This window comes from Triticum dicoccoides, chromosome 1A (assembly GCF_002162155.2).
Source record: "Triticum dicoccoides isolate Atlit2015 ecotype Zavitan chromosome 1A, WEW_v2.0, whole genome shotgun sequence".
NCBI classification, from domain to species: Eukaryota; Viridiplantae; Streptophyta; class Magnoliopsida; order Poales; family Poaceae; genus Triticum; species Triticum dicoccoides.
In genome coordinates, this window is record NC_041380.1 from 394653196 (window position 1) to 394678252 (window position 25057).

The following is a 25057-nucleotide window of genomic DNA, read 5'->3' on the forward strand; positions in this document are numbered from 1 at the left end:
CGATGCACTGTGCAGAGAGGGTTTCGGACCGTGCGGTCGCATCAGACAACTCCGGAAGCGAAGAGGGGAAGGAGGATGGACTAGGTGGGCTGTGGCGAGACTGCGAGGGGCAGAAGAGAGAGAGAGGGCCCGACATCTGTTTTCGGAGACCGAAAACGTCCGACGTTAGACCGACTATAATGTCGCTATAGTTATCCGTTGGGCTATCAAACGAACTCCGAATGTGATGAAACTTGGCAGGCGGCCTACCTGCAACATAACAACACCACATGCCAACTTTCAACCCATTCCGAGAACATTTTCCGGCCACTTATAAAATACTATTTCGGACATGCCGCGGGCACGTGCAAGTGTGTCTGGGCTCAGAACGGACTACGGACGGAACTGGGGAACCCGGACGGATGCAAGTTTTGAAAACATGATGATGCAATGCACATGATGACATGATAAGATGCAACACGCAAGCAGATGACATGGCAACAACCACGAATAACTGGACGACACCTGGCACATCGGTCTCGGGGCGTTACACCGAAGGACTGAGGAATTCCCCGCATAATGCAGATGCATACTTTCTGGTGCAACAGCAAGTGCTGGAGGATTTAAGCGCCAAACAAGAGAAAGTTAATAAGCTTGCTAAGCATCTTGCCAGCATTATGGGTACCCAGGATAGTGTTTCTTGAGCTCTTCTGAAGTGGTTTCAGTTCTGGACTTGTTTTACTGTGGCGTTTATATGCTACTTTGTTCCCTATATTTGCACTGGTGGTGAACTTTGATGCCCAGTAGATGTAATATGTGTAATAGCCGTGATAGCCTAGCGTAAGTTGCTTGCTTATTTATTTCCTTATTGTCTTGTTTATTTGTTTTATTGTAGTCGGTGCAGTTCCTTTTCCACGGTTTGCTAGTGGCCGCAATAACCTATTTTTTAAAACTAGGCCACATTAACCATGGGCTACATATTTACTGTAGTTAACATGGGCCTCCTACGGGCCGTAGAAACAATGGGCCTTCTAAGGGCCATAGAAACAATGGGCCTTCTATGGGGCGTAGAAACAATGGGCCTTATACGGGTCGTATCATCCATGGGCCATCTACGGGCCGTATCATCAATGGGCCTTCTACGTGTTATATCATCAATGGGCCATCTACGGGCTGTATGATCGGTTGGCCAAACATGGGCCAATAACAGACCACATTATGGCCGTAAATGGGCTAGAGTTGAAATCGTCCGTTCATGGGCTGACCATAACAGCTCGTCGTTAATCGGTTGTATTTGATGACGCTATGAAAACGGCCCAACGTATTAACAGGCCACAAACGGGCCGACTGTAACCACGGGCTGAATTTGCCCCACAAGCAGAAAATGACAGTAACAAGCCGAAAGTAAATGAATGCTGGAAATGAGCCCAAGAATAAATGGGCCCTGAGAAGGTCGAAAGATAACATGGGCTAGAAACGGCCCAACGGAATAATGGGCCGTTGTCGGTGTCAAAACCGGCGGATCTCGGGTAGGGGGTCCCGAACAGTGCATCTAAGGCGGATGGTAACATGAGGCAGGGAACACGATGTTTTACCCAGGTTTGGGCCCTCTTGATGGAGGTAAAACCCTACGTCCTGCTTGATTTATTCTTGATGATATGAGTATTACAAGAGTTGATCTACCACGAGATCGGAGAGGCTAAACCCTAGAACCTAGCCTATGGTATGATTGTATGTTGTCCTACGGACTAAAACCCTCCGATTTATATAGACACCGAAGGGGGCTAGGGTTACATAAGGTCGGTTACAAAGGAGGAGATATACATATCCGTATTGCCTAGCTTGCCTTCCACGCCAAGTAGAGTCCCATCCGGACACGAGACGAAGTCTTCAATCTTGTATCTTCATAGTCCAACAGTCCGGCCAAAAGGATATAGTCCGGCTGTCCGGAGACCCCCTAATCCAGGACTCCCTCAGTAGCCCCTGAACCAGGCTTCAATGACGCTGAGTCCGGCACGCAGTATTGTCTTCGGCATTGCAAGGCGGGTTCCTCCTCCGGATACACCACAGAAGAGTTTGAATAAAAGGATAGTGTCCGACCCTGCAAAATAAGTTCCACATACCACCGTAGAGAGAATAATATTTCCACAAATCTAATCTGCTGACACGTTTTGTCAACATGACATCATGCCATGGCTCGGTGATTATTCGAACCATTTTTCTTTAATCAGCCTGCACATAATGTGAGGCAGTTTCTTGACACGTCTTGTCAAAGCAGAGATTGTGTCGCCCTTATTACGGGATTCTCATCAATACGGATGTGGGTAACCCAACCGTGCTTAGGACTCCTAGATTTTAGGAAAGTCCCAAACGACCACGAGGAGGACGCTTGATATTCACCCTCTTTATAAAGGGACAAGGCTTTTACTTTTTTCCTCCCGTGCTCAATCGAATCCTTCCCCCGCCTCGAGTTCTAACACCCAAAGCCTAGGTCAGGTGCTTCGGACCTTCAATCATGTCCGGATCCAGCCTCCAGGGCCGGTGGATGCCCTCCTCCGTCACGGAAGAGGATATCAAGAAGTTGAGGGAGGCAAGATACCTGACTGCCGAAGTTTCGCATCGGCTGCCTGCCCGAGGGCAGGTCGTCCCTACTCCTGAACCCAATGAAGACGTCGTGTTCACCTCCCACTTCCTCCAAGGACTAGGCCTCACTCTGGATCCCTTCGTTAGGGGTTTGATGTTCTATTACGGGCTTGATTTCCACGACCTAGCCCCGGATTCCTTTCTCCACATCTCGGCATTTATTGTCGTATGTGAGGCCTTCCTCCGCATTACCCCTCACTTCGGCCTGTGGCTCAAGACCTTTGATGTGAGGCCGAAGACGGTCGAGGGGCAGTATGCAGCGTGCGGGGGTGCATTAATAAGCAAGATTGCCGGAGCTCCATGGCCAAAAGGTTCCTTTCCAGAGGTGTCCGGATTATGGCAACGGGAGTGGTTCTACATCACCGCTCCCAGAAGTGCCAAGTGGGTAGCTTCCCCCGCCTTTCGCTCGGGCCCTCCACCACAACTGATGTCATGGATCAGCAGGGGGCTGATCTGGGGTCCAGCCAAGGATGTGCCCATACTGCAGAGCCGCATCCGGGATCTCTTCGAGGGAGATTTTAGTTTGGTTATGGTAGTGCAAGTCATGCTGGTTCATCAAGTCCAGCCTTGCAAACGCCGGCCCCTCCGCTTGTGGGAATTCAACCCAGAAGGATTGCGCGCTATTCAGAATTTCCTCAGCCTGACGCACGAGGAGATGTACAAGTCATTCTTCGGACCCCAAATAGAGTGTCCGGACACCTCTGAGGACGTGGGCCTGAGCAGCAACCGCACCGCGGCCCAAGTAAGTAATCCTCTAGCCGAACACAATGTCTTTCATTTATCATGATGTCATTCTGAAGAATTGCTTTTTGACCAGGACTGGATAACAAAGGCGAAGATGATCCGGTGTTCGGCCCCCCTTCCCGAAGGCTTGGACAATCCGGTGCTGGAAAAGATGCTCGAGCCAGCACCTTGCCTGGTGCCCTCAAAGGAAGATGAAGGGGGGAATAAAGAGGGCGAAAGCAGGCCCCCACCACTACCTATTCCAACCGAGGGAACGAGCGCCTTCGTGAGGGAGGATAACCAAGGGAAGGAATCTGATATTCCCTCGCCCCGGGGGAGGAAAGAGGACTACCTCTGATGACCCAAAAAACAGGGTTTCCAAACAGGAGAAGAAAACTCCGCCAGAGGGTCCCGCCTCGGAGGGTGCTCTTGCCGCACAGAGTTCGTGCGGGGATAAGCCCTCTAACGAGCTGTAAGTAATCAAAAGGTATTTAATAGTGAAGATATTCTACCTTACTTTTGAGGAAGATAACCAAAGCATCTATGTTGCAGTTCGGATCTAAGCCCTTCTCAGCAGAGCTCGTCTTCGGGGGATCTTCTTCCGCAGATGATGGAGAGCGAAACGCCTCCCCCGGACTCCCCGGCTCAAGAAGCAGGCGACCTTGAAGTGTCATCACGGAGAGTTTCTCCGGATCCGGCAAGGCCAGAAGGTAATCCCATGGTCACCCGAAGCCCTCAGTATCCGGCTCTTGAAGGGAGCAACCAAAAGAATCCGGCACCGTCTGGTATGCGGTCGGACGCACTGAGGGATCTGCTAGGGCGAGCCACTATCTCAGAAGAGCACCGTACATTAATGGGTACGGTGATTGAAAGGATTTCATCCGCCGAAAGCGGGTTGCATGAAGCCTTTATGAGTCTACTAACGGGCTTTGAGGTACGTGAAATGATATGCATCCGCACATTTTTAGGTGTGCCCTGTGTAGATAGTAGCCCCTGAGACAATGTTTGTCGTCGAAAACGGCGGCGAACAGAGGATCATAGTCCCTGGTAATAACCAGACCGCCTTTATGTGCATGTGTCTGGAGCTTCGGTGGCTAGCCGGACTGATGGGGTTGCCGAACTAAAGCGACAACTAGATGCGGCGGATGCCGACATCAAGCTTGTTAACAAGCGGCTTGACGAGGCACAGGGTAGGTGATATTTATAGTGAATGTCACATAGTAAGAGCAGCGTGATGCCAATATCTTTAATATGTTGTGACTGCAGATGGAGCTGCCGCCGTGGAGGCCCTGCGGGCGGAGCTTGCCCGAGCCAAGGAGCAAGCAAGAAGTAGTAATGCGGCCGCTTTGAAGGCGACCGAAGAGTTGAGAGCCGAGGAGGCCGCGCATAGCGAGAGCAAAGAGAAAATGGCCAAAATGGCTGTGAAGTTAAAAGACACTGCCGACCGCTGCCAGTTTTTTGAAGAAGAAAGTCGGGCGAAGGCTACGGACCTCGAAAAGGCCACAATGGCGACCAAATACACCTGCTCTGCAATGAAGCAAAGAAGGAGGAACTGCGTGAAGCCGGGGATATTGTGACTGGGAAGCCCTTTATGCTGCGGAGGAAGTTCGGTGATCCACGGTATGCCCCTCTGGATCGGCTGTGGAGTTCGGCCGACGCATATCTGGACTTAGCGGCGAGCGCTGTCGATGCGGCCGAATACTTCTGAGATCAGACAGATTGTGAAGTGGACAAGTTGTTCTGGTCGCAATTTAACGTTCCAGAGCGTCTGCTTCCATTGACTGATCAGCTTGCCGAATGGGCCAAACTCAATAGATTGTCCGAACTCGCCATGAGGTCTATAGTGGATCATCTGTGGCCGGAAAGGCCAAAGCCGAACAGCTATTTTAGCTTGCTGCAGCAGTTCCTTGGTGCGGTGCCGCGCATTAATGCGATGAAGAGGTCGGCATGCATAGAAGGCTTGCAGATGGCCCTTGCCCGTGTCAAAACATACTGGGCGGAGATGGATGCCACCACTGTCGCGGCGCAGGGTTCGGCCATAGGCCGAGTGGCTGCCGAGCACTATTTTGAAGAAGTTCTTGAGGGCGCTCGTATGATAGAGGCCCAGTGCTCAAAGAATGTTATGTTTGAGTGACATGTATTCCCATTGTAAAAACAACATTTTATTGAATTTATCAAGGTTTTATTTATACTTTTGCCCGAAAGTATTCTGATGCCTCCTGTGCGGCCGTTTATGTATACATGTATATAACCTGAAAGATTGCAGTCGTCGGCTTCAGCCCCCACACATATAATGCGGGGGTGTTCGCAGAAGACGCGTATTCACACTTAATCCAACGTCTTGGTCCTAATAAGGAGGTGATAGCGCAGCGAACTAGGCAACCGGACTATAATGCTTTAACACTTTCACTTAGCCATAGGAGTTTGACAGTGGGGCTACTATATAGCCCCTGGTGGCTCCGCACTCGTCCGGATTTGGGGTGCGTACATGCCTGGTCGAGAAACGGCCCTTCGTTAATGCGGAGGAATCCCGAAGATTCCAATCGGTCATCGAGTGGTTGACCAGTCTCACGCTATATCATGACAGTCAGTTTTCGGCTTTCTCTATTGAGGTGCTCGTCCGGATGAACCAGGGCACAATCGCAGTAGTTCTCCTGGTGCCGCCTTAGCCGATAGAGAGGAACGTAAGGCATCAAAACACAGGAGCCGGGCAAACCCAACATTTGACCAAAGACATGATTCGGAGCTGATGCATATAAGGCCAAACTCGCGACGCCGAACACTCCCTAAGGTATTCGGTCTTTATGGTGTAAACCGGATCTAAACAGTACCCTTTGTAATAAGCCCCTGGTGTCCAGGTGTGTGCATTATTCTGGCGTGGCCACATGCCAAGATGTCAGCATCCTTCTCGGTTGTACTGAGAATCCGAGGGATGTAAATCAACAAGAGACAGTAAAAAAGGTTTACGCGGGGTCTTAATCTACAAAGAATCCTTGGAACGGGTCCCTGCTGCACGTCTGCGCCTGTGTCTCCATTGTGTCGTATCCTGGACGGGTGTAGCACGATGGTCATCTGAAAAAAAGAGGAACTTAATTGAAAAGTTGCCGTGCAAAAATTAAGTTATACTAAATAGACAATATATAGTTGAAAATGAGTAAAGGTGAGCCTTATTGCCACTTTTGCAAGCGCGTTGAGCCCCTTGTATTGTAATAGGGGTATAGCCATCAAACCTGTATTAATTACATATAGCTGAGCCAGACTCGTCTAGCCGTGTCCGTGGTCTTACCGACCTGTCAAATGCTTGAGTAGGTGAGGACGTTTAGTGTGCGGTGGCCAAGGCGGCCGCACCGTCTTCGGCGTGCAAGGAGCGCTCAATATTTCCATTTACTGTAATGATGTTGCGTGGATCGGGCATCTTGAGCTTGAGGGAAGCGTAATGCGGTATTGCGTTAAAGCGAGCGAAAGATTCGCGTTCGAGTAGTGCTTGATAGCCACTTTGGAACGGAGCGACGTGGAAGGTTAAATTTTCGTTGCGGAAGTTATCGGGGAAGCCGAATATAACCTCTAGTAGCAGGGAGCCCCTGCAGTGAGCCTCCGGGCCTGGCGTTACTCCTTCAAATGTAGCATTGCTGCGGCAAATTTTTGTTGGGTCTATCCCCATTTTGCAGACTGTGTCCTGATATATCAGATTTAAACTGCTGCCGCCGTCCATCAGGACTCGGGTGAAGTGGTATCCGTCAATTATTGGATCTAATACCAAGGCAGCCCATCCTGCACGCCGGATACTTGCCGAGTAATCCCGATGGTCGAAGGTGATCAGTTGGGACGAGCAGTGGCGGAGCTCCTCGGTGATAGGCCATGGGGCATGTTCCTCTAAAGGTGCCGCTTTGTTTCTCCCTTTTATCACATGTAACACGTTGACTGTTTTGACTTCTGGTGGGAATTTCTTTTGCTCCCCTATGCTTTGCTTGCGAGGTTTGTCCTCGTCTTCACTTGGTGTATCCTGCCCCTTGTGTTTGGCGTTGAGCTTGCCGGACTGTTTGAAGACCCAACATTCTCTGTGGGTATGATTTGCAGGTTTATCAGGGGTGCTATGGATCTGACATATTCGGTCCAGAATTTTTTTTAGGCTGGACAGTTCGTCTCTGTTGCCTTTGGAGGGTGGCTTCTGCTGGCCTGGCCGAGAGCTTCTAAATCCGGCGTTTACCGCCGTGCTCTTCGGGATGTCTTCCTTATTCCGGTGCTTATTCTTGCTGCATCGTGATTTCCCGTTTCCATCCCTGACTTCGGATGTACTTGGGTCGCTGGTGCTGCATCTGGCTAACCAGCTGTCCTCGCCCGCGCAAAAATGGGTCATGAGGCTTGTTAATGCTGCCATTGTTCTCGGCTTTTCTTGACCGAGGTGTCTGGCAAGCCATTCGTCTTGGACGCTATGCTTAAAAGCTGCTAAGGCTTCGGTGTCCGGACAGTCGACTATTTGGTTCTTTTTAGTGAGGAACCTGTTCCAAAGTTTTCGGGCTGGCTCACCGGGCTGTTGAGTTATATGACTTAAATCGTCTGCATCCGGTGGTCGGACATATGTCCCTTGAAAATTTGCCTGAAAGGTGTCTTCGAGCTCTTCCCAGCTTCCGATGGAGTTTTCGGGGAGGCTTTTAAGCCAGTGCCGAGCTGGCCCTTTGAGCTTGAGGGGTAAGTATTTGATGGCGTGGAGATCATCTCCTCGAGCCATATGGATATGGAGGATGTAGTCCTCAATCCAGACCCTAGGGTCTGTTGTTCCGTCGTACACCTCTATGTTTACGGGTTTGAATCCCTCTGGAAATTCATGATCCAGCACCTCGTCGGTGAAACATAGAGGGTGTGCGGCACCCCTGTATTTGGGTGTACCGTGGTGTTCGGATGTTTGTTGTGTTGCATTGTATGTTGGAGCGCGGCTGCATGGTCCATAGATGGATCTGGTTGAGCCGTCCTTTTGATGCGAGCCCTTACGCGAATCGCGTACTGGTTTATGTGCGGCGTCGATTGCCGCTTTATGTTGGCTATGAGGTCGTCTATCGACCGGATGGCCATTTTATTTTGTAATTGTGGAGGATCTAAGGCCTCCTCATCAAATTCAGGTAGCAACTTTCGCTTTGGATAGCTCTTGGTGTGGCGATTACTGCCGTATTTCGCTGCAGTGTTGAGTACTTCACTCCATTTGATTTTGAGTGTGTCTTGTGCAGCCTTGAGCCTTTGCTTCTCTTTTTTCAGACTCCTCGCCGTGGCAACAAGCCTTTGCTGGGCATTATGTTGCTCATGGCGCATGTCTGGTGTGATGTCGTCCGGACTTTTATCTTCGACGGGGTTGGGTTGTTCGGCTTGATTTTCCGTGTTGCCATGGTCGGGCAATGGTTCACCCTGCTCTAACGCTGGGTCTATGTGATTGTTATTTCTGCCGAAGTGGGATTTGGAGCGGCATTTACGCCGCCGCTTTGGCTGCTTATCGAGGGAACAACCCTTCGCTGTGTCCTTCCGTTCCTCGTCGTTATTTTCTTTAGGTGTGTCCACCATGTATATGTCATGTGACGAAGTGGGCGTCTAGTGCCCTATGGGCAGTGGTTCCTCTTCGCCTCCCGCATCGTCGTTCATACCGTCGATGCCTTCGGAGTCGAAGTCGAGCATGTCGGTTAAGTCATCGACAGTGGCTACTAAGTGGGTGGTGGGTGGGCGGCGAATTTCTTCGTCATCTGCATCCCAATCCTGCCGGACATAGTTCGGCCAGGACTCTCCTGACAAGGAGAGACACCTTAATGAGTTCAGTATGTCGCCAAAGGGCGAGTGCTGAAAAATATCCGCGGAGGTAAACTCCATGATCGGCGCCCAATCGGATTCGACAGGAACGGGCGCAGGAGGTTCGGAGTCCATGGCCGGAGAAGGATCCGGCAGTTTGGCAACACGGCTCTCGTGAAGGGTAAGGTCGATATTCGGCTCGATCGCCGCAGAGGATACGGCCTCCGTGGCGGGGTCTATCCACCCGTCCACGAATGGCACGACTGGCTCCGAATTGAGGGTCGGAGCGGCTGCCGGTGCGATTTCTCGAACACTGTCCGATGGTAGAGCTAAATCGTACTCATTGTGACCGCGCGGCGCATAAGGCAGGGGCTCAAATCCATCGAAGATCAAGTCTCCACGGATATCGGCTGTGTAGTTTAAGCTTCCAAACCTGACCTGGTGGCTAGGGGCGTAACTTTCGATCTGCTCCAGATGGCCAAGCGAGTTGGCCCGCAGTGCGAAGCCGCCGAACACAAAGATCTATCCAGGGAGAAAAGTCTCACCCTGGGCTACATCGCTATCGATGATCGTAGGAGCCATCAAGCCTAACGGCGACGACACAGAGGAACTCTCAATGAAAGCACCAATGTCGGTGTCAAAACCGGCGGATCTTGGGTAGGGGGTCCCGAACTGTGCGTCTAAGGCGGATGGTAATAGGAGGCAGGGAACACGATGTTTTACCCAGGTTCGAGCCCTCTTGATGGAGGTAAAACCCTACGTCCTGCTTGATTTATTCTTGATGATATGAGTATTACAAGAGTTGATCTACCACGAGATCGGAGAGGCTAAACCCTAGAAGCTAGCCTATGGTATCATTGTATGTTTTCCTACGGACTAAAACCCTCCGGTTTATATAGACACCGAAGGGGGCTAGGGTTACACAAGGTCGGTTACAAAGGAGGAGATATACATATACGTATTGCCTAGCTTGCCTTCCACGCCAAGTAGAGTCCCATCCGGACACAAGACGAAGTCTTCAATCTTGTATCTTCATAGTCCAACAGTCCGGCCAAAGGATATAGTCCGGCTGTCCGGAGACCCCCTAATCCAGGACTCCCTCAGCCGTTAATGGGTATAAATTGATACACTGTTCATTACGGGCCAGTTTTACCACAGGTCGTTAATGGGCCGAGGGTTACTAAGGACCTCATATGGGCCGAAAGACGTCATGGGCCATACATGGGCCGGAAGTTAAAATGGGCTGGAATTATATTGGACGGCTCAGATGACGCTACTGGGCCTAATTCAGATAGGCCATAAACGGGCCCTGGGTTAGCGGGCTGTAAATGGGCTATATGCGAGCAGGCCATTAACAGGCTTGCTGTGGGCCGGCCTGCCACCTTTTGACCAAGTCAAACGGGCCGGCCTTTTCACAGGAATGGGCCTCTGTTGGGCCGTGCTACGTGTCGACGTATCATAGGCTCTTTGGGTCCAGTGAGTGGATGACATCTGTCCCAACAGTGAGCCGACTCGTGTTTCCTCCAGCCAATGATGATTTTACACGTGGAAAATCCCCATTGGTCGGGGCTATTAACAGATTATCGGATCCAAAACCGGACCCGATAGCTTAACGGCATTCCGTTATGGTGGATGCCATGTGTCGGTCACCCTTGACGAAAGCACTTCTGTGACGCGCGATTTATCGTCATGGAAGTCGACACTTCCGTGATGATAATTTTGGTAATGTCATGGAACACTTCTACAACAACATAGGTATGACTATCTTGATTCTGTCATAAAATTTTCATGGATGTACATGCATGACAGAAAATGTGACCTACTGTGACAAACACATATCATCACGGAAGTGTATTTTTTTGTAGTGGCAGGGGCAGCAAGGCACGTATTGTATTGTTGCCATTGAGGATAAAATGATGGGGTTTATATCATATTGCTTGAGTTTATCCCTCTACATCATGTCATCTTGCCTAATGCGTTACTCTGATCTTATGAACTTAATACTCTAGATGCATGCTGGATAGTTGTCGATGTGTAGAGTAATAGTAGTAGATGCACAATCGTTTCGGTCTACTTGTCGCGGACGTGATTCCTATGTACATGATCATGCCTAGATATTCTCATAACTATGCGCTTTTCTATCAATTGCTCGACAGTAATTTGTTCACCTACCGTAGAACTTGCTATCTTGAGAGAAGCCACTAGTGAAACCTATGCCCCCCGGGTCTATCTTCCATCATATTATTTTCATATCTACTTGCTATTTCTATCGTTGTTTATTTTGCAATATTTATTTTCCAATCTATACCATAAAATCCCAAAAATATTTATCTTATTATCTCTATCAGATCTCACTCTCGTAAGTGACCGTGAAGGGATTGACAGCCCCTTTATCGCGTTGGTTGCGAGGTTCTTGTTTGTTTGCGCAGGTACTAGGCGACTTGCGTGTTACCTCCTACTGGATTGATACCTTAGTTCTCAAAAACTGAGGGAAATACTTATGCTACATTGATGCATCACCCTTTCCTCTTCAAGGGAAAACCAACACATGCTCAAGAGGTAGCAGAGCCCCTTCCCCAAGAGACCGTCGAGCGCTAGCTGGACATGAAGGAGGCGGCGGAGATCGATAAGCACCAGCTGTAGTAGTACTCTTTGTTTTATTTAATTAAGAGCGCCGGTCTTTAATTTGTTAGAGTAATGTTTAGGTCAGCTAGCTCTGTTTAACTGCTGAACTTGCTTGATTAAGAAGTGTGAGTGTTATGTAGTCTCCTTTGTGTACCCAAATTATGCTATGACGTGGATGACCACTGTAACCAGGGAAATTCGAACCAAAAATTTTGATGTTCAAACTCTTCATACACGGGTTAAGTTATCTGAATCATTTGTGATGTTCACATATCGTACATAGTTCTGAATAAGGGACCGTGTCTGATGACACTTTGTGCGCCAGCTTTTCGTTGAACCGATTCAATTTTTTGGCTTCCATGGAAATATCTACTTCCCTGCCCTCTCCTCCTTACCAAAAGCCATATTTCCCCTGTTTCCGCCTTCCTTTCCAAGTTGAAATCTTCACTCCTTGCTTGTAGCGTCGCCTCCTCACCGGCGACCCTCCTTCATGCTACTCGGCCTTGTTTATCCATGCAGGTAATTCACACCCGACCCCCATCCTCCTCCTCCTTCCACATCCCACATGCCCTAACCACCGGCACGACACCTTCCACCCAAATCACCAACCCCTCCACCAAATAATTGCCGCCCTAATCCATGGTGCATGCAATATAGCCAGGAGCGCAAGGAGCATTTGGGAGCGGAAAAGCAAATCGCGGCCGCACGCATGGATGAGATCACGATGGCTGCCATTCGTACCGACCCCCAGATCTTGGAGGAGCACCTTTCCATTTGCTAGCTATGCCGGTTAAGCATGCTCGGTTTACCCGTTGCGTGTGCTGCTCCTACCTTTCCTTAACAAATTCTAGTGAATTGTGCTATCTAATTTTACACGCAATATGTTGCTCTGGTGTATATGTTCTTTATGTCGTGCAGTGTGGTGCTTATGTATTAACTATTTGGTTAATTAGTTGTCATCTTTAGTTAACTGTTTGGTTCAATTCTGGAAATGTAATGTTCAATTCTTCAGGCTGCATTTTTGTATTGTCTTCCATGTGAGAAATAAATCAAATTTATCTTTACAAAATACATGAGAAACTAATACAATTTCTATATTTCCAAGTTGTCAAGCTTGCTTGGTTTGGCTAACTGTCTGATCTTCTAGTATATTATACATTGTGCAATGTGGTGCTCAGTTAATGTTTCGTTCATTTTTTGTGGTGTTTAGTTAACTGTTTGGTTCAATTCTGCAATGTGATGTTCGAAAGTTGTGGGTGCATTCTGTTATTGTATATCATGTGAGAATTACATTGAATTTGGTTGTACTAAATACATGAGAAACAAATACAATTGCTATATTCCCAAGTTTTTAAGCATGCTTGGTTTGGTTAACTGTGTGATCTTCTATTAGGAGAATGTATATTGTGCAATGTGGTGCTCAGTTAATGTTTGGTTCATTTGGTGTGGTGTTTAGTTAACTGCTTGGTTCAATTCTGCATTGCGATGTCCAATTGTCGTGGGTATAATTTTGTATTGTTGTGCATGTGAGGAATAAATCGAATTTGACTGCACTTAATTCATGAGAAACAAATAGAAGTGCTATATTTCCTAGTTCTTAATCATGCTTGGTTTGGATAAATGGATTTCCATGTGGCTTGAATTAATATGATGAATCTGCAATGTGCTTATTTTTCATCAACATATTTTACTGATAGCATGTGAACCCTCACTTAACCTGATGACTAACTACCTTATATGTGTTGTAGGGAAACAATGGGAAGCACTAATGTTTAAAATCGAGGTTAGCACATGCATGGTCCGTTGTCTAATAGCACATTATTGTGCAATTGTAGGAAGCATTCTAATATTTAGGTTTTTAACAATTTGGTCTTGCACATGTAGGTCCTGCTGTCAGAGGTTTTGACCCACAGTTCGACCCTTTTTGTATATGTGGAAATGAGTTGTCCATGAATATCAATCAAGTCAAGAAACTCAGAAAGGTTGTTAGGATAAAGAAATTAGCGACAAAAAACAACAAGATCTTTGTCTACACAATGAAGAAGACATTAGTTCACTACAAGATGGTACTAACTATTATACCTTGTCTTTTTTATTCCTTTGCCCCATTTGCAATATAGAGAAGATATTTATGCACATACTTGTTTTCATGCCTTTTCAAAGTAGTTCACTGATGATTACCTCTCAAACCACCTCTATGGTCAGGAGGCGAGGAAGGTTTTCATACAACACCCAGGTTCAATATTGAAGTGTTCCTGAAGAGGACGAAGGATGGATGGTCAATTAAGGATGGCAATGGGTAGGGTATGGGCAGGGTGGAGCAATACCATACCCATACCCGTATAGTCAGTGGGTACAAAATTCTATCCATACCCGTACCCATGGGTATGAAACTTTACCCATACCCATACCCGACGGGTACCCGTACCCGTTGGGTACCCATCGGGTAGAACAAATAGCACACGAGTTGTTCACATTTTTACACTCATTGATAGCACATTTGACATACAGAAATTATTTTATCTCAATAACAGGTAGATGAGTACAACATAGTCATAAGTCAATAGGAGTAGAAAAGTCACATGAAAAATTAATGATTAATTGACGAAAACTTAACATTAGTTCACAAGCGGGCAGGGTATGGGTATACCCGCGGGTACAAGATTATACTCATACCCTACCCATGACTTAACGGGTAGGGTATGGGTACAACCCATGGGTATAAAAGTGTGCCCATACCCTGCCCATACGGGTCTGGTACCCGCGGGTACCCGTACCCGTGGGTAAAATTGCCATCCTTACGGTCAATCATCCACATGCACTGGCCTAAAGTTGCAAAGATCTTTAACATCAATGAAGGCTCAATATTCGTCTTCTGCTTCAGCATTTTTCCAGATGAGATGCATATGTCTATGTACCGTCTATGATGCTAATTTCGAAAGGTTCTAGATGTTGCATGTGAAAGTTGGTGCTGGTTCAGTTGTGTTATGGTGTAGCTGAGTGCTGAAGTTATATGATGTTGTACTCTGATGTATTTCAATTATGAAATCCTGCTTCCTTAATATGTAAATGAAATATATTATGTGCTTAATATGAATTTCAATTAGATTAATAAATGGATTATTAATAATTAGGGCAATTAGCCTGCTAATCATGTTTTCTATTGCAAACGGTTATTAAGAAAACACCACAAGCGATGACCTTAGGCAACACACACAGTTTCTAGAAATAAACCGTGTTGGATCATTAAACAATCACACACGACATTCTCTTGAAAACTGTTTGCGTTAGGCCACCTTGCGCAAACGTTTACCACATAAAAACTATGTGTGATGGACAACCTTTGCCACACAGTTTCTTCTATGCACCGTGTGTGATGCATTCAATAACGCAAACGATAAAATTGTTAATATCGTGTGCAACGGCAACGCTATCACAAATGATTTAACGGGTAAAATTATGTGTGATGTACCTGCGAATGGAAACATTTTCCTTGGAGCGACTATGTGGGATGTATATACGAACATAAACGTTTAGCGGGGACTCACTATGTGGGATGCACTTACGACCGAAAATGATTTTCCTGTACGATTGTATTTTTTGAGCACTATTGTACGTATAACCGTATTTGATCGCTCGCCGGTCGCGCGTGACCTTATTTTGCCGAGCGTGTGTGCCTGGAGGGTCTATCCCCGACGGTTTCTGGGTCGTGTGGGAAGGACCCCCTATCGCAGTCACTCACTAGGTGACGGTTCAGAACGCCGCCACGGAAACGGGTTAAAAACTGTTTGTATAGCACCTCTCTATACCAGTGACTGCCTCTGAGCTCTATAAATACCCAGATATTCCAGAAACCCTAGAGGAGTCGTCGAAACACAATTCCAACCGCCGCAAGTTCCAAAAACGCAAGATCCAATATAGAGCCCTATTCCGGCACTTTGCCGGAGGGGAACACGATCACAGAGGGGTTCATCATCGTCATTGGTGCTCCTTCGATGATGCGTGAGTAGTTCACCATAGATCTACGGGTCCATAGGCAGTAGCTAGATGGCTTCTTCTCTCTTTTTGATTCTCAATACAATATTCTCCTCGATGTTCTTGGAGATCTATTTGATGTAATGACTTTTTGTGGTGTGTTTGTTGGGATCCGATGAAGTACGAGTTTATGATCAGATCTATCTATGAATTTTATTTGAGTTTTTTTTGATCTCTTATATGCATGATTAGTATAGCCTCGTATTTATTCTCCGAAACTTTGGTTTAGTTATGCCAACTAGATTGACTTCTCTTGCAATGGGAAAATGTGCTTTGTGATGGGTTCAATCTTGCGGTGTCTTCACCCAGGGGTAACGAGGCACGCATGTATTGTTACTATTAAGGATAAAAAGATGAGGTCTATTCCTACATGAATAGATCTTGTCTACATCATGTCATCGTTCTTATTGCATTACTCTGTTTCTCCATGAACTTGATACACTAGATGCATCCTGGATAGCGGTCGATGTGTGGAGTAATAGTAGTAGATGCAGGCAGGAGTCGGTCTACTAATCTTGGCAGTGATGCCTATATACGTGATCATTACCTTGGATATCGTCATAATTATTTACTCTTCTATCAATTGCCCAACAGTAATTTGTCTACCCACCGTATGCTATTTTCTTGAGAGAAGTCACTACTGAAATCTACGGCCCTCGAATCTATCTTTTATCATATTGTTTTCAGATCTTTTATTCCAAAAAATCAAAAATACCTTGTTTCCATTTTTCTTTACTTATTTTATTTTGTGTTTTTTCTAGATCTATTAATCCAATCTCATACAATTTTATCTATCTTTTTAACGTGGAGGGATTGACAACCCCTCTTACGTGTTGGGTTGCAAGTATTTGTTCTTTGTGTGCAACTACCATTTACATAGTGTTGATTGGTTCTCCTACTGGATTGATAACCTTGGTTTCATAACTGAGGGAAATACTTACCGTTGCTGTGCTGCATCATCCTCTCCTCTTCGGGGAAATACCAACGCAGATACAAGCAATCAGGAAAATTTTCGGGCGCCATTGCTTAGGAGACATCATCAACATCTATCAGGTTCCTAATCACAAATCTCATCTCCTTGCAATTTACATTATTTCCCATTTGCCTCTTGTTTACCCCCCCCCCCCACTTCTAAAACGTCTTTTGCAAAAACACAAAATATTTGCCTTTTTATGTGCCTTCCTTTTTCGTTTGCCTTTTTCTTGTTTGCTCTTCCCCTTTAGTTTTTGCTTCCTGCAGTAGTCATTTTTATCTATCCATGGAATCAACAACTTTTTAAACTTGTTTCAGAAATTCAGATACCCAAGATATCAAATCAACGGAAGCTCTATGTTTTATCTTGTCATTTTTTCTCACGGATCAATGATCATGCAAGATGGCCTACATTTGAGAGGAATTCATAAACACTTAGATTACTCACTGTGGATTTCCTACAAAAACATACACAATCAAATCACACCAGTGGAATTTTTCCACGTTAATGTTTTTTCTGTTTATCAATTATGTTTGATCAACAACTAGTACCAAAACAAAGGTAGAATGCAACCAAAAATAGAGGTGGCTCATGCTTCAGGGATACAACAAACTCATGTTTCAGTGAACAGTGAGATGTGTTGATTCATGTTTCAGAGATAGTTCTGTGTGAAACAAAGATCATGTTTCAGAAACTAACCGAGGCTTCCCGATGCAACCTGGTCGAAGTAGTTTCAGGAAATACCCCTGGGGGGTTTGTGAACCAAGAGGAAACTCCAGCACGCGGCAGAAAGCCCCCCGGCGGCGGTCGGAGCTGAGAATGATGGCCGCGGCTGTTCTCGAAGCAGGGCCCCTCGGTGAGCTCAATTTGCGTCAGATCCAACCATTTGACATGCAATATGGTGCGCCATGGTGTTGCAGAAACTTCAATTTACCTCCTACACGCCGGCGCACGCTGATTTTGGGTTGGGTTGGCGGCGGCGGCGCGTGGGGCGCAACTCAGTCGGGGCCGGGGGCAAGAGTGTATTGTTTCTGCAACAGAGCATTTGTTGCGGGAAATAACGAGTAGGCATGCGGGGCGCGAACACTAGATCAGACGGCTATCAGCTCGGGCATCCAACGGTCCTCGAGGCGACGGATAATATAAAACATCGGTCGGCGGACGTGTAGCAGCGTCCATACTACTAATAGTAATAGTTGGTCCCAATTAAAATGCACACCATGTGGGACAACAAACTAGCCAATGGGTCAAGAATGTTCTCTCTCCTAGGGTGAGATGGCGCTCAAGCGACCGGTGACCCCGAGGTCAAGAACCACCATTGAGGGTGCAATTGAGATGAACCCCTCTGCCCCTTCCCCTGCCTGATCCTAGTATGTTTGTCACCCCGCCTCTCTAGTTCAGTTCCACTCCTCGACAATAAGGGGTGACTGGTCTATGGCGGAAGTGAGAGGGACATCAGGGTGGACACGGTTCTGATGACCAGCACTTGGTCAACGATCTTGGGCAATGGGTCCTAGTGGGGAACCATCTGCAGTGGCGACCAACGACAGTACACTAATGCAAGCACTGGTTGGGGCTGCAATGGCCGGCATGGCTAGAGCTGACTGATGTGGAGGCGCACGTGGTGATCCTTGATGATGTTGGGTTTGGTGAATCAAGATCAGACTCTCATGGGCAAGGTTCTGGCGCCTAACAAATTGGACATGCAAAACTATCTCGTCGGAGATGAGGTCGGTGTGGGGAAACCCCGGGTCTAGTGTTCAATTCGGCCAAGAATAACCCATTCATTCTTGTATTTGGAATGGAAGCGGATCGAAATTGCGTGATGGAGTGGTCTCCATGGATGGCGGGCCAACATGCGGTGCTACTCAAGAAACTAGATAACACTCCGCAGGTTGCTGCGATAATTTGTTAAAAGAATGCATAATAAGGCGCTACATAAATAACTAAAACTACGTGGCTAGTCATGGTTGGTTTACATAATTCTTCAATAAAAGGTAAATTTTAAACATTTTTAGCTCTAATACATTCTTTCTTTTAGATATTTTTTGGTTTCTTGCATATCTTCTCGGTTGAGGAATAGAATACCTCTTTTATTCAGAGTTGGTTTAGGTGGAGGTCGAGGAATAATCCAATCAGTATGTTTTTTCATCATATTGGTCAATGGTGGGCTGAAAAGTGTGGGCAAACAGAGGCACCATAAGGATTTGAAGAGGAGGAGGAAGAAGAATTAACGGAAGAAGTAGCAGCAGAAGAAAACACAACAGAAGAAAAGGCAGTAGCAAAAGGAGAAGAATATGATGATGATGATGGTGATGGACTTCCCCTAGTTCGACACCGATGAATTTCCCCCATTAAGCCATATGATTGTTAATTTGTATTATAATTTGTTAGTAGTTATGATGAGCTATTGTTTGTTTACTAGATAAGACTTGAATGATGTTTGGTACTGTCTGTGTAATATATTGTACGGCAAGGTCACCACTAGTGAGAAGAGATGACCACAACATAGACCGTGCACAACCAAACACCATATTTTGCACGTTGATAAGCATAACCCATAAATGCCGCCAAACATTAAACTGCTCACTGATGGAATGCAAGCTATCAAACTATGTGTTTATGGTTTTCAGCATATATTTACTCAATTAGGCTCAATTCAACCACGTACGCAAATACCTCAAAATCCATGCAGTCTGCCAAACGCGCTCCTAAGGTTTGGTGCACACAAAAAAAATTGAAAAATGTTTCTTTAGCACAAATGTTCAGATGGGCGCCCCCTCCCACCCACCCAAAATTGAAAAGGAGAAAGAGAAGTGATGTACTCCATACATTTTTGATCAATTATCACCTAACTCCATCACAATAAAATTATACTAACCCACTTGATCGATCTTGATTAAAAAATGGTTGTCCGGATTTTTAGTCTCGAATCAACACATCATGCTTGCACTAATTTCCTCTCGTTCACCGAATTTGGAGTAGTCTGCATGAAAAAAAGGAAGGGATGAGCCAAGATCGAACTAGAAACTGGGTTTTTCCATTGACAAAATGAGATTATAAAACGATAATCCAGGGCATGTATTGTCAGAACATTATTATGGTGGGAAAATCCCAACAAAAAATCAACGCAAACTGCGCAAAAAGAAAAAAGGACACGTGGCCGGGCAACGCGTCAAGCCCATGCATTCAGACAGGCCACGTCACCCCATGGGACGTGCCATCTAACCCAGGGGGGCCTCGCCTGCCGCCCCCCGATTAGGTGAGCTCCCGGCGGGCCCCACGCGGCCGCGACGTATCACCTGGCCCACCCCCAATTCAAAAATCGCCACTGCCTCCCCACACGCGTCGGCCATCGCGCGTCGCTCCGCCGCCCTCGTTCCGTCGCTTCCGCCCCTGCTCCCAGCCGAGGCCTCGCTTCGCTTTCCGGTGACGGCGCGCGCACCTCTCTATATTTTTCTCCGCCTCCTGGTCAGCTGTTGGGTCGGCAGCAGCAGCAGCAGCGCCACCAGCAGGAGGAGGAGGTTTGCTCTGAGTTGGTGCTTCTTTCACAGTCGGTTTCGTTCGAGTTGAAGCCGCCCTTCGAAATTCTGTGATTGGGGCGGGTGGGTGGTGGCGATGGAGGAGAGGTACGAGGCGTTGAAGGAGCTGGGGACGGGAAACTTCGGGGTGGCGAGGCTGGTCAGGGACAAGAGCACCAAGGAGCTCGTCGCCGTCAAGTACATCGAGAGGGGCAAGAAGGTAGTATATACGTCGTTGTTCTCCGTTCCTTTCCTTTGTTCTTTATTTCTGGGGTTTGGTCGCCGAGGACTGGTGGATTTGGGGGTTCTTCTTGAAGAATCTATCCTCGATAGATGGTAGCTATAGTCACTATGTCTGCAGGTTTGTGTTGCTGGATGGATGATTTTTAGGGTCTGCTTGTGTGCGTGCAGATTGATGAGAATGTGCAGAGGGAGATCATCAATCACCGCTCGCTCCGGCACCCTAACATCATACGATTCAAGGAGGTAATTCCCCATTCTTCTTGACTCGTTAGTCGTTTGATAAGTTTGTTGATTCTCAGTTACATTAGATTGGTTAAATTTGATGGTTCTGAAGTATGAACTCTGAACTACTCTGTGTGTCCTCCAGAAAGCAGAATTGACACCCTGATATTTTGGAAATAAAGGACGATTATCTTTTTGATTGTTTGCGTCATGACTGCTCTGCCAGTTATTAGTAATGGTTTTTTCGTCAAAACTTACTAGTATTGTTGGGCTGGGCGGCACTGAACCCCTACATTTCAGTGTCACTATGGTTGGTGATAATGAGTTCAGAATCATCGAAGTTTGTCCTAGGATGTCTCTGTCTTGATATTCAACTTAGCAAATTATCTACTGTAGATAAAATTAAATTGCTTGCTATAATATGGTCTTTCTGTATCAATTGAGGACAGGTTTGTGTAACCCCGACGCACCTTGCCATTGTCATGGAATATGCTGCCGGCGGAGAACTCTTCGAAAGAATATGCACCGCAGGGCGATTCAGTGAAGATGAGGTTGCCCTTGAACCTACTTACCTCATTATATCACTAGGCTATCTTTGTTCTGAACCATGTCTGCTAACAGTAGAAGTAATCGTGTAAATTGTTTGCTATGCGTGTCAATAGGCAAGGTACTTCTTCCAGCAACTACTTTCAGGGGTCAGCTACTGCCATTCCATGGTACGCTTTGCCTTTTGAAATTTGTCAAAGAAAATAAATGCAAAACCCAACTGCCCATGAACTAATGCTGCAAATGCAGGAAATCTGTCACCGTGATCTTAAACTGGAAAACACTCTCCTGGATGGGAGTCCAACACCTCGAGTGAAAATTTGCGACTTTGGTTACTCAAAGGTACTAACAGTTACTGTTATGTTTCCAGTTTTGCTAGAATTGACCTTTCTCTGTCCTTACTGACCAAGTTGGCCATCGTGATTTTCAGTCTGCTTTGCTGCATTCCAAACCAAAATCAACGGTTGGTACTCCAGCATACATAGCGCCGGAAGTTCTTTCGAGAAAAGAATATGACGGCAAGGTAAGTTCTGCCTTTGAAATCTGCGATTATTTGTTCCAGTTATGCGTCAGCATTTTCTTTCCAGCAGAGGACGCGGTAAAGAATGTGTAGTAATATCAATTAGTACTTAGAAAAACAACTAAAAGTTGTGACTGGATTTAGAACTGAGCTAAAGGAGATTATGAATTTAACCCTCTTGATTCAGATATAGTGCCATAGAGTCCTTTAGCGGAACATCCTCATGTCTTAGTTGAAGGATGTGCAGCTATGAAAGCAAAATCAGCAAGGTCACTGATTATTTAGTGCTTGATTTTTCTATTCATCTTGCATCTAGGATCAGTATCAGTTTCTTTTTCTTACAACATAGAACTTTAGTAATGGACAGTGCGGATTCGCTTACCAATGTTCTGCTGCCACTGAAAATGGTCACACAGCACAGACAAACATCACTGATTAATTTTGTATATCTTCAGTAATGCACAGTGATGTTATCATGGTTCTGAGATGTCACATGATTGGCTTCCAACTTTGCATCTTATGACGAAATGGTTCCCCATCAGGTAGCGGACGTTTGGTCCTGCGGCGTGACATTGTACGTGATGCTCATCGGGTCGTATCCATTTGAGGACCCCGAGGATCCAAGGAACTTCCGGAAAACTATCAGTGTAACTTATCGATCCTTCCTCCTAATCATCCTTCACTCCTTCGCTTGTTCAGCACCTTGCTTGAATGCTTGTGTTAAGCGTGCCTGAAACTCTGATCTCAACGCGAATGCACGTCTTGTGACACTTGACAGAGAATCCTTGGCGTGCAATACTCCATTCCCGACTACGTCAGGGTTTCCTCCGACTGCAGACGCCTCCTGTCCCAAATATTCACTGCCGATCCTTCAAAGGTACCACTGCTGCTTATCCTCTTTCTTTTTTCTGTTTATTAGTAACTTCCAAGGAAACTTCAGATTGCTCCAAAAGGCAGAGAACTTTGAATCATACCTTGAATCGTGCCTAACAAAAAGTGATTGATTTGAATCGTGTCTGAAACTCTGAAGAGGATCACGATCGCTGAGATCAAGAAGCTGCCGTGGTACCTGAAGAGCCTGCCCAAGGAGATCGCGGAGAGGGACAGGGCCAACTTCAAGGAGCCCGAGACGGAGACGGAGACCGCGGCGGCGGTGGCGCAGCCCGTGGAGGAGATCATGCGGATCATCCAGGAGGCCAAGGCCCCCGGCGACATGTCCAAGTCGTCGGCCGATGCGGCGCTGCTGGCCGAGCTGGCCGAGCTGCAGAGCGACGACGAGGAGGAGGAGCCCGGAGCCGAGGGGGAGACCTACTGACTCGACTCTGCATCGCAGCTCATGCAGGTGCAGCCGCGTAGCTGTTTCGTACATACGGTCTGGAGTACGGTTTGCTGAAACAAGAATAAGGCCACGAAGCGTATTATTATACAGATTATGACACCTGTTGTACTATCGCTGTGTACATTATTACTGAACAAACATTCCACGGATACTACGCAAAAAAAAAACATTCCACGGATTTAACTTTCAAGAATAAAAGATGGTGGGGAAATATAGTTCTTCCAGTTTTTGTTTGAATTAAGGGCCTGTTTGGTTCACAAGTCCTAGGACTTTTTCTAGTTACAACTAAAAAGTCCCTAGTGCCTGCCCGTTTGTTTTCAGGGACTAAAATGTCTCTAGTCCTTCCTTAGAGATTATTAAATGACCATGTTATCCTTAGTATATAAAAAAATAACAACCAAACAACATTATGGGACGGCGGGTCAATGGGTGCATGGAGGGGCATTGTTGGAAAAGTCACAAAAAGTCCTAAAAAGACTCTTCTTGAGAGTCTTCTTCATTTAGTCTCAAAAAGCAACTTTTAGTCCCTAGTAGTCCCTTCTATTTGGTTAAAAAGGATCCCAACACCAAAAAATCCCTGAAAACAAACACCTTCTAAGCATGTTCGAATGAGGAACGATTTTGCAGTGGTGAATCTAGAATCTCACTCGACTCTTGGGGGGGCCACAGTTCAAAATTTGGAAAACCGTTCGAATTTTGCAGTAGCGAATCTAATCTAGAATCTCACTACGAATAGTATAATTTGGTCTAAGCATTGTTATAATCACCCCAAATAGTCTTAAAGTTGTATAATTTGGTCGAAGCAAATAGTCTTAAAATTGCATTAACTTGTTAGGAATTCAATGTCAAGAACATAAGAAAAAACATTTTGCAATTTTGGAGTGGGTGCCATGGCACCCCCAAGATTCATCTTGCGATTTGGTAATTTTCATAGATACTTAATTCATAGATACTTTCTTTTGTAACTTTGACGTCTTTAGTCAAACGATAAGGCCTCTCATCGTGGATAATATTACAAGTTAGTATCATGCAAATGATGTCAGGGTATGATACTAACTTCATAGTGTACATGACTATAAGTTAGTATCTTAGATGAACTATACACCAATGGGAAGTATAGTTATGTTTTAGTCAATGTTAGTAGCCTTCCGTTTAAAATATGTCCCATCTTGTGTCCCTTTTTCAATGTTGGTGTTCTTGGTTGTTTAGACTTTCTTAGGAATATCATCATGGCTAGCTTTTTTTTACTGCAAATAATATTCATATGACGATGGATTTATAAAAACAGCGAGTTCATCGACCCAAATACAAGGACTATTACAATTGAAAGGAAATCTACCTATCTCATGTGAGTGACATTCACATCTCCAGCGCAACCTTTTCGACGATCCCCACCATCTCCATACAATTATCGTCGATTTTAGCAGTTGCATCACTTGCTGTGATCCACTTGATTAACCAACTTAATTAAGGACATGCTTCTTTGTCATCGCCACACTGGAAAGGTAGGGGATATAAGCAAGGTTATTAATTTTGACTTATAAATAATTGGTATTGCTTAGTTACTTTAGAAGTAGCAAAATCGAAAAAAGTTGGAGACTAATGAATTTCGAGTTGCGCACTATTTATAGCATATTTTCTCTATTTTGGATTCTTGAATTGAACTTTCATGATATAGTACATGTACATTTTATGTATTATAATATTTTTTTTCATCGCTTTTAGCACAACCGTTTTGAAGATTTGTCAAATCTCACCCAAAGTAATGAGTTGTCGTTCAAACCACAAGTAGGTCGCCCCATGCTCTCCTTGCAAAAAAAAAAAACAGTCGCCCCATGCTCACGCGGACATGGAAGAAAAGGCATGACCAGTTCAATTTAATGGGTGCAGTCCTAACGCCTGGAAACAATGGAATCTTG

The 25057-nt window shown here is 46.0% G+C and overlaps 1 protein-coding gene across 1 annotated transcript; it reads left to right on the plus strand.

The window, feature by feature from the left end:
- The first annotated feature begins 20109 nt into the window (after window positions 1-20109).
- Window positions 20110-23331, plus strand: LOC119275562 (serine/threonine-protein kinase SAPK3-like). The gene is made up of 9 exons (XM_037556432.1): window positions 20110-20488; window positions 20680-20754; window positions 21183-21284; window positions 21396-21449; window positions 21529-21621; window positions 21710-21802; window positions 22342-22446; window positions 22578-22676; window positions 22830-23331. The coding sequence occupies exons 1-9, from the start codon at window positions 20366-20368 to the stop codon at window positions 23112-23114; spliced, it is 1029 nt and encodes a 342-aa protein (XP_037412329.1). The 5' UTR covers window positions 20110-20365; the 3' UTR covers window positions 23115-23331.
- Window positions 23332-25057: the final 1726 nt, after the last annotated feature.

What these genes read in the sequence shown, in the direction of transcription:
- LOC119275562 (XM_037556432.1), top strand. Translation starts at nt 20,366, where the DNA reads ATGGAGGAGAGGTACGAGGCGTTGAAGGAGCTGGGGACGGGAAACTTC. An exon ending in GGCGATTCAGTGAAGATGAG is followed by an intron (nt 21,285 to 21,395) that starts GTTGCCCTTGAA and finishes GCGTGTCAATAG; the next exon opens with GCAAGGTACTTCTTCCAGCA. An exon ending in ACTTCCGGAAAACTATCAGT is followed by an intron (nt 22,447 to 22,577) that starts GTAACTTATCGA and finishes GACACTTGACAG; the next exon opens with AGAATCCTTGGCGTGCAATA.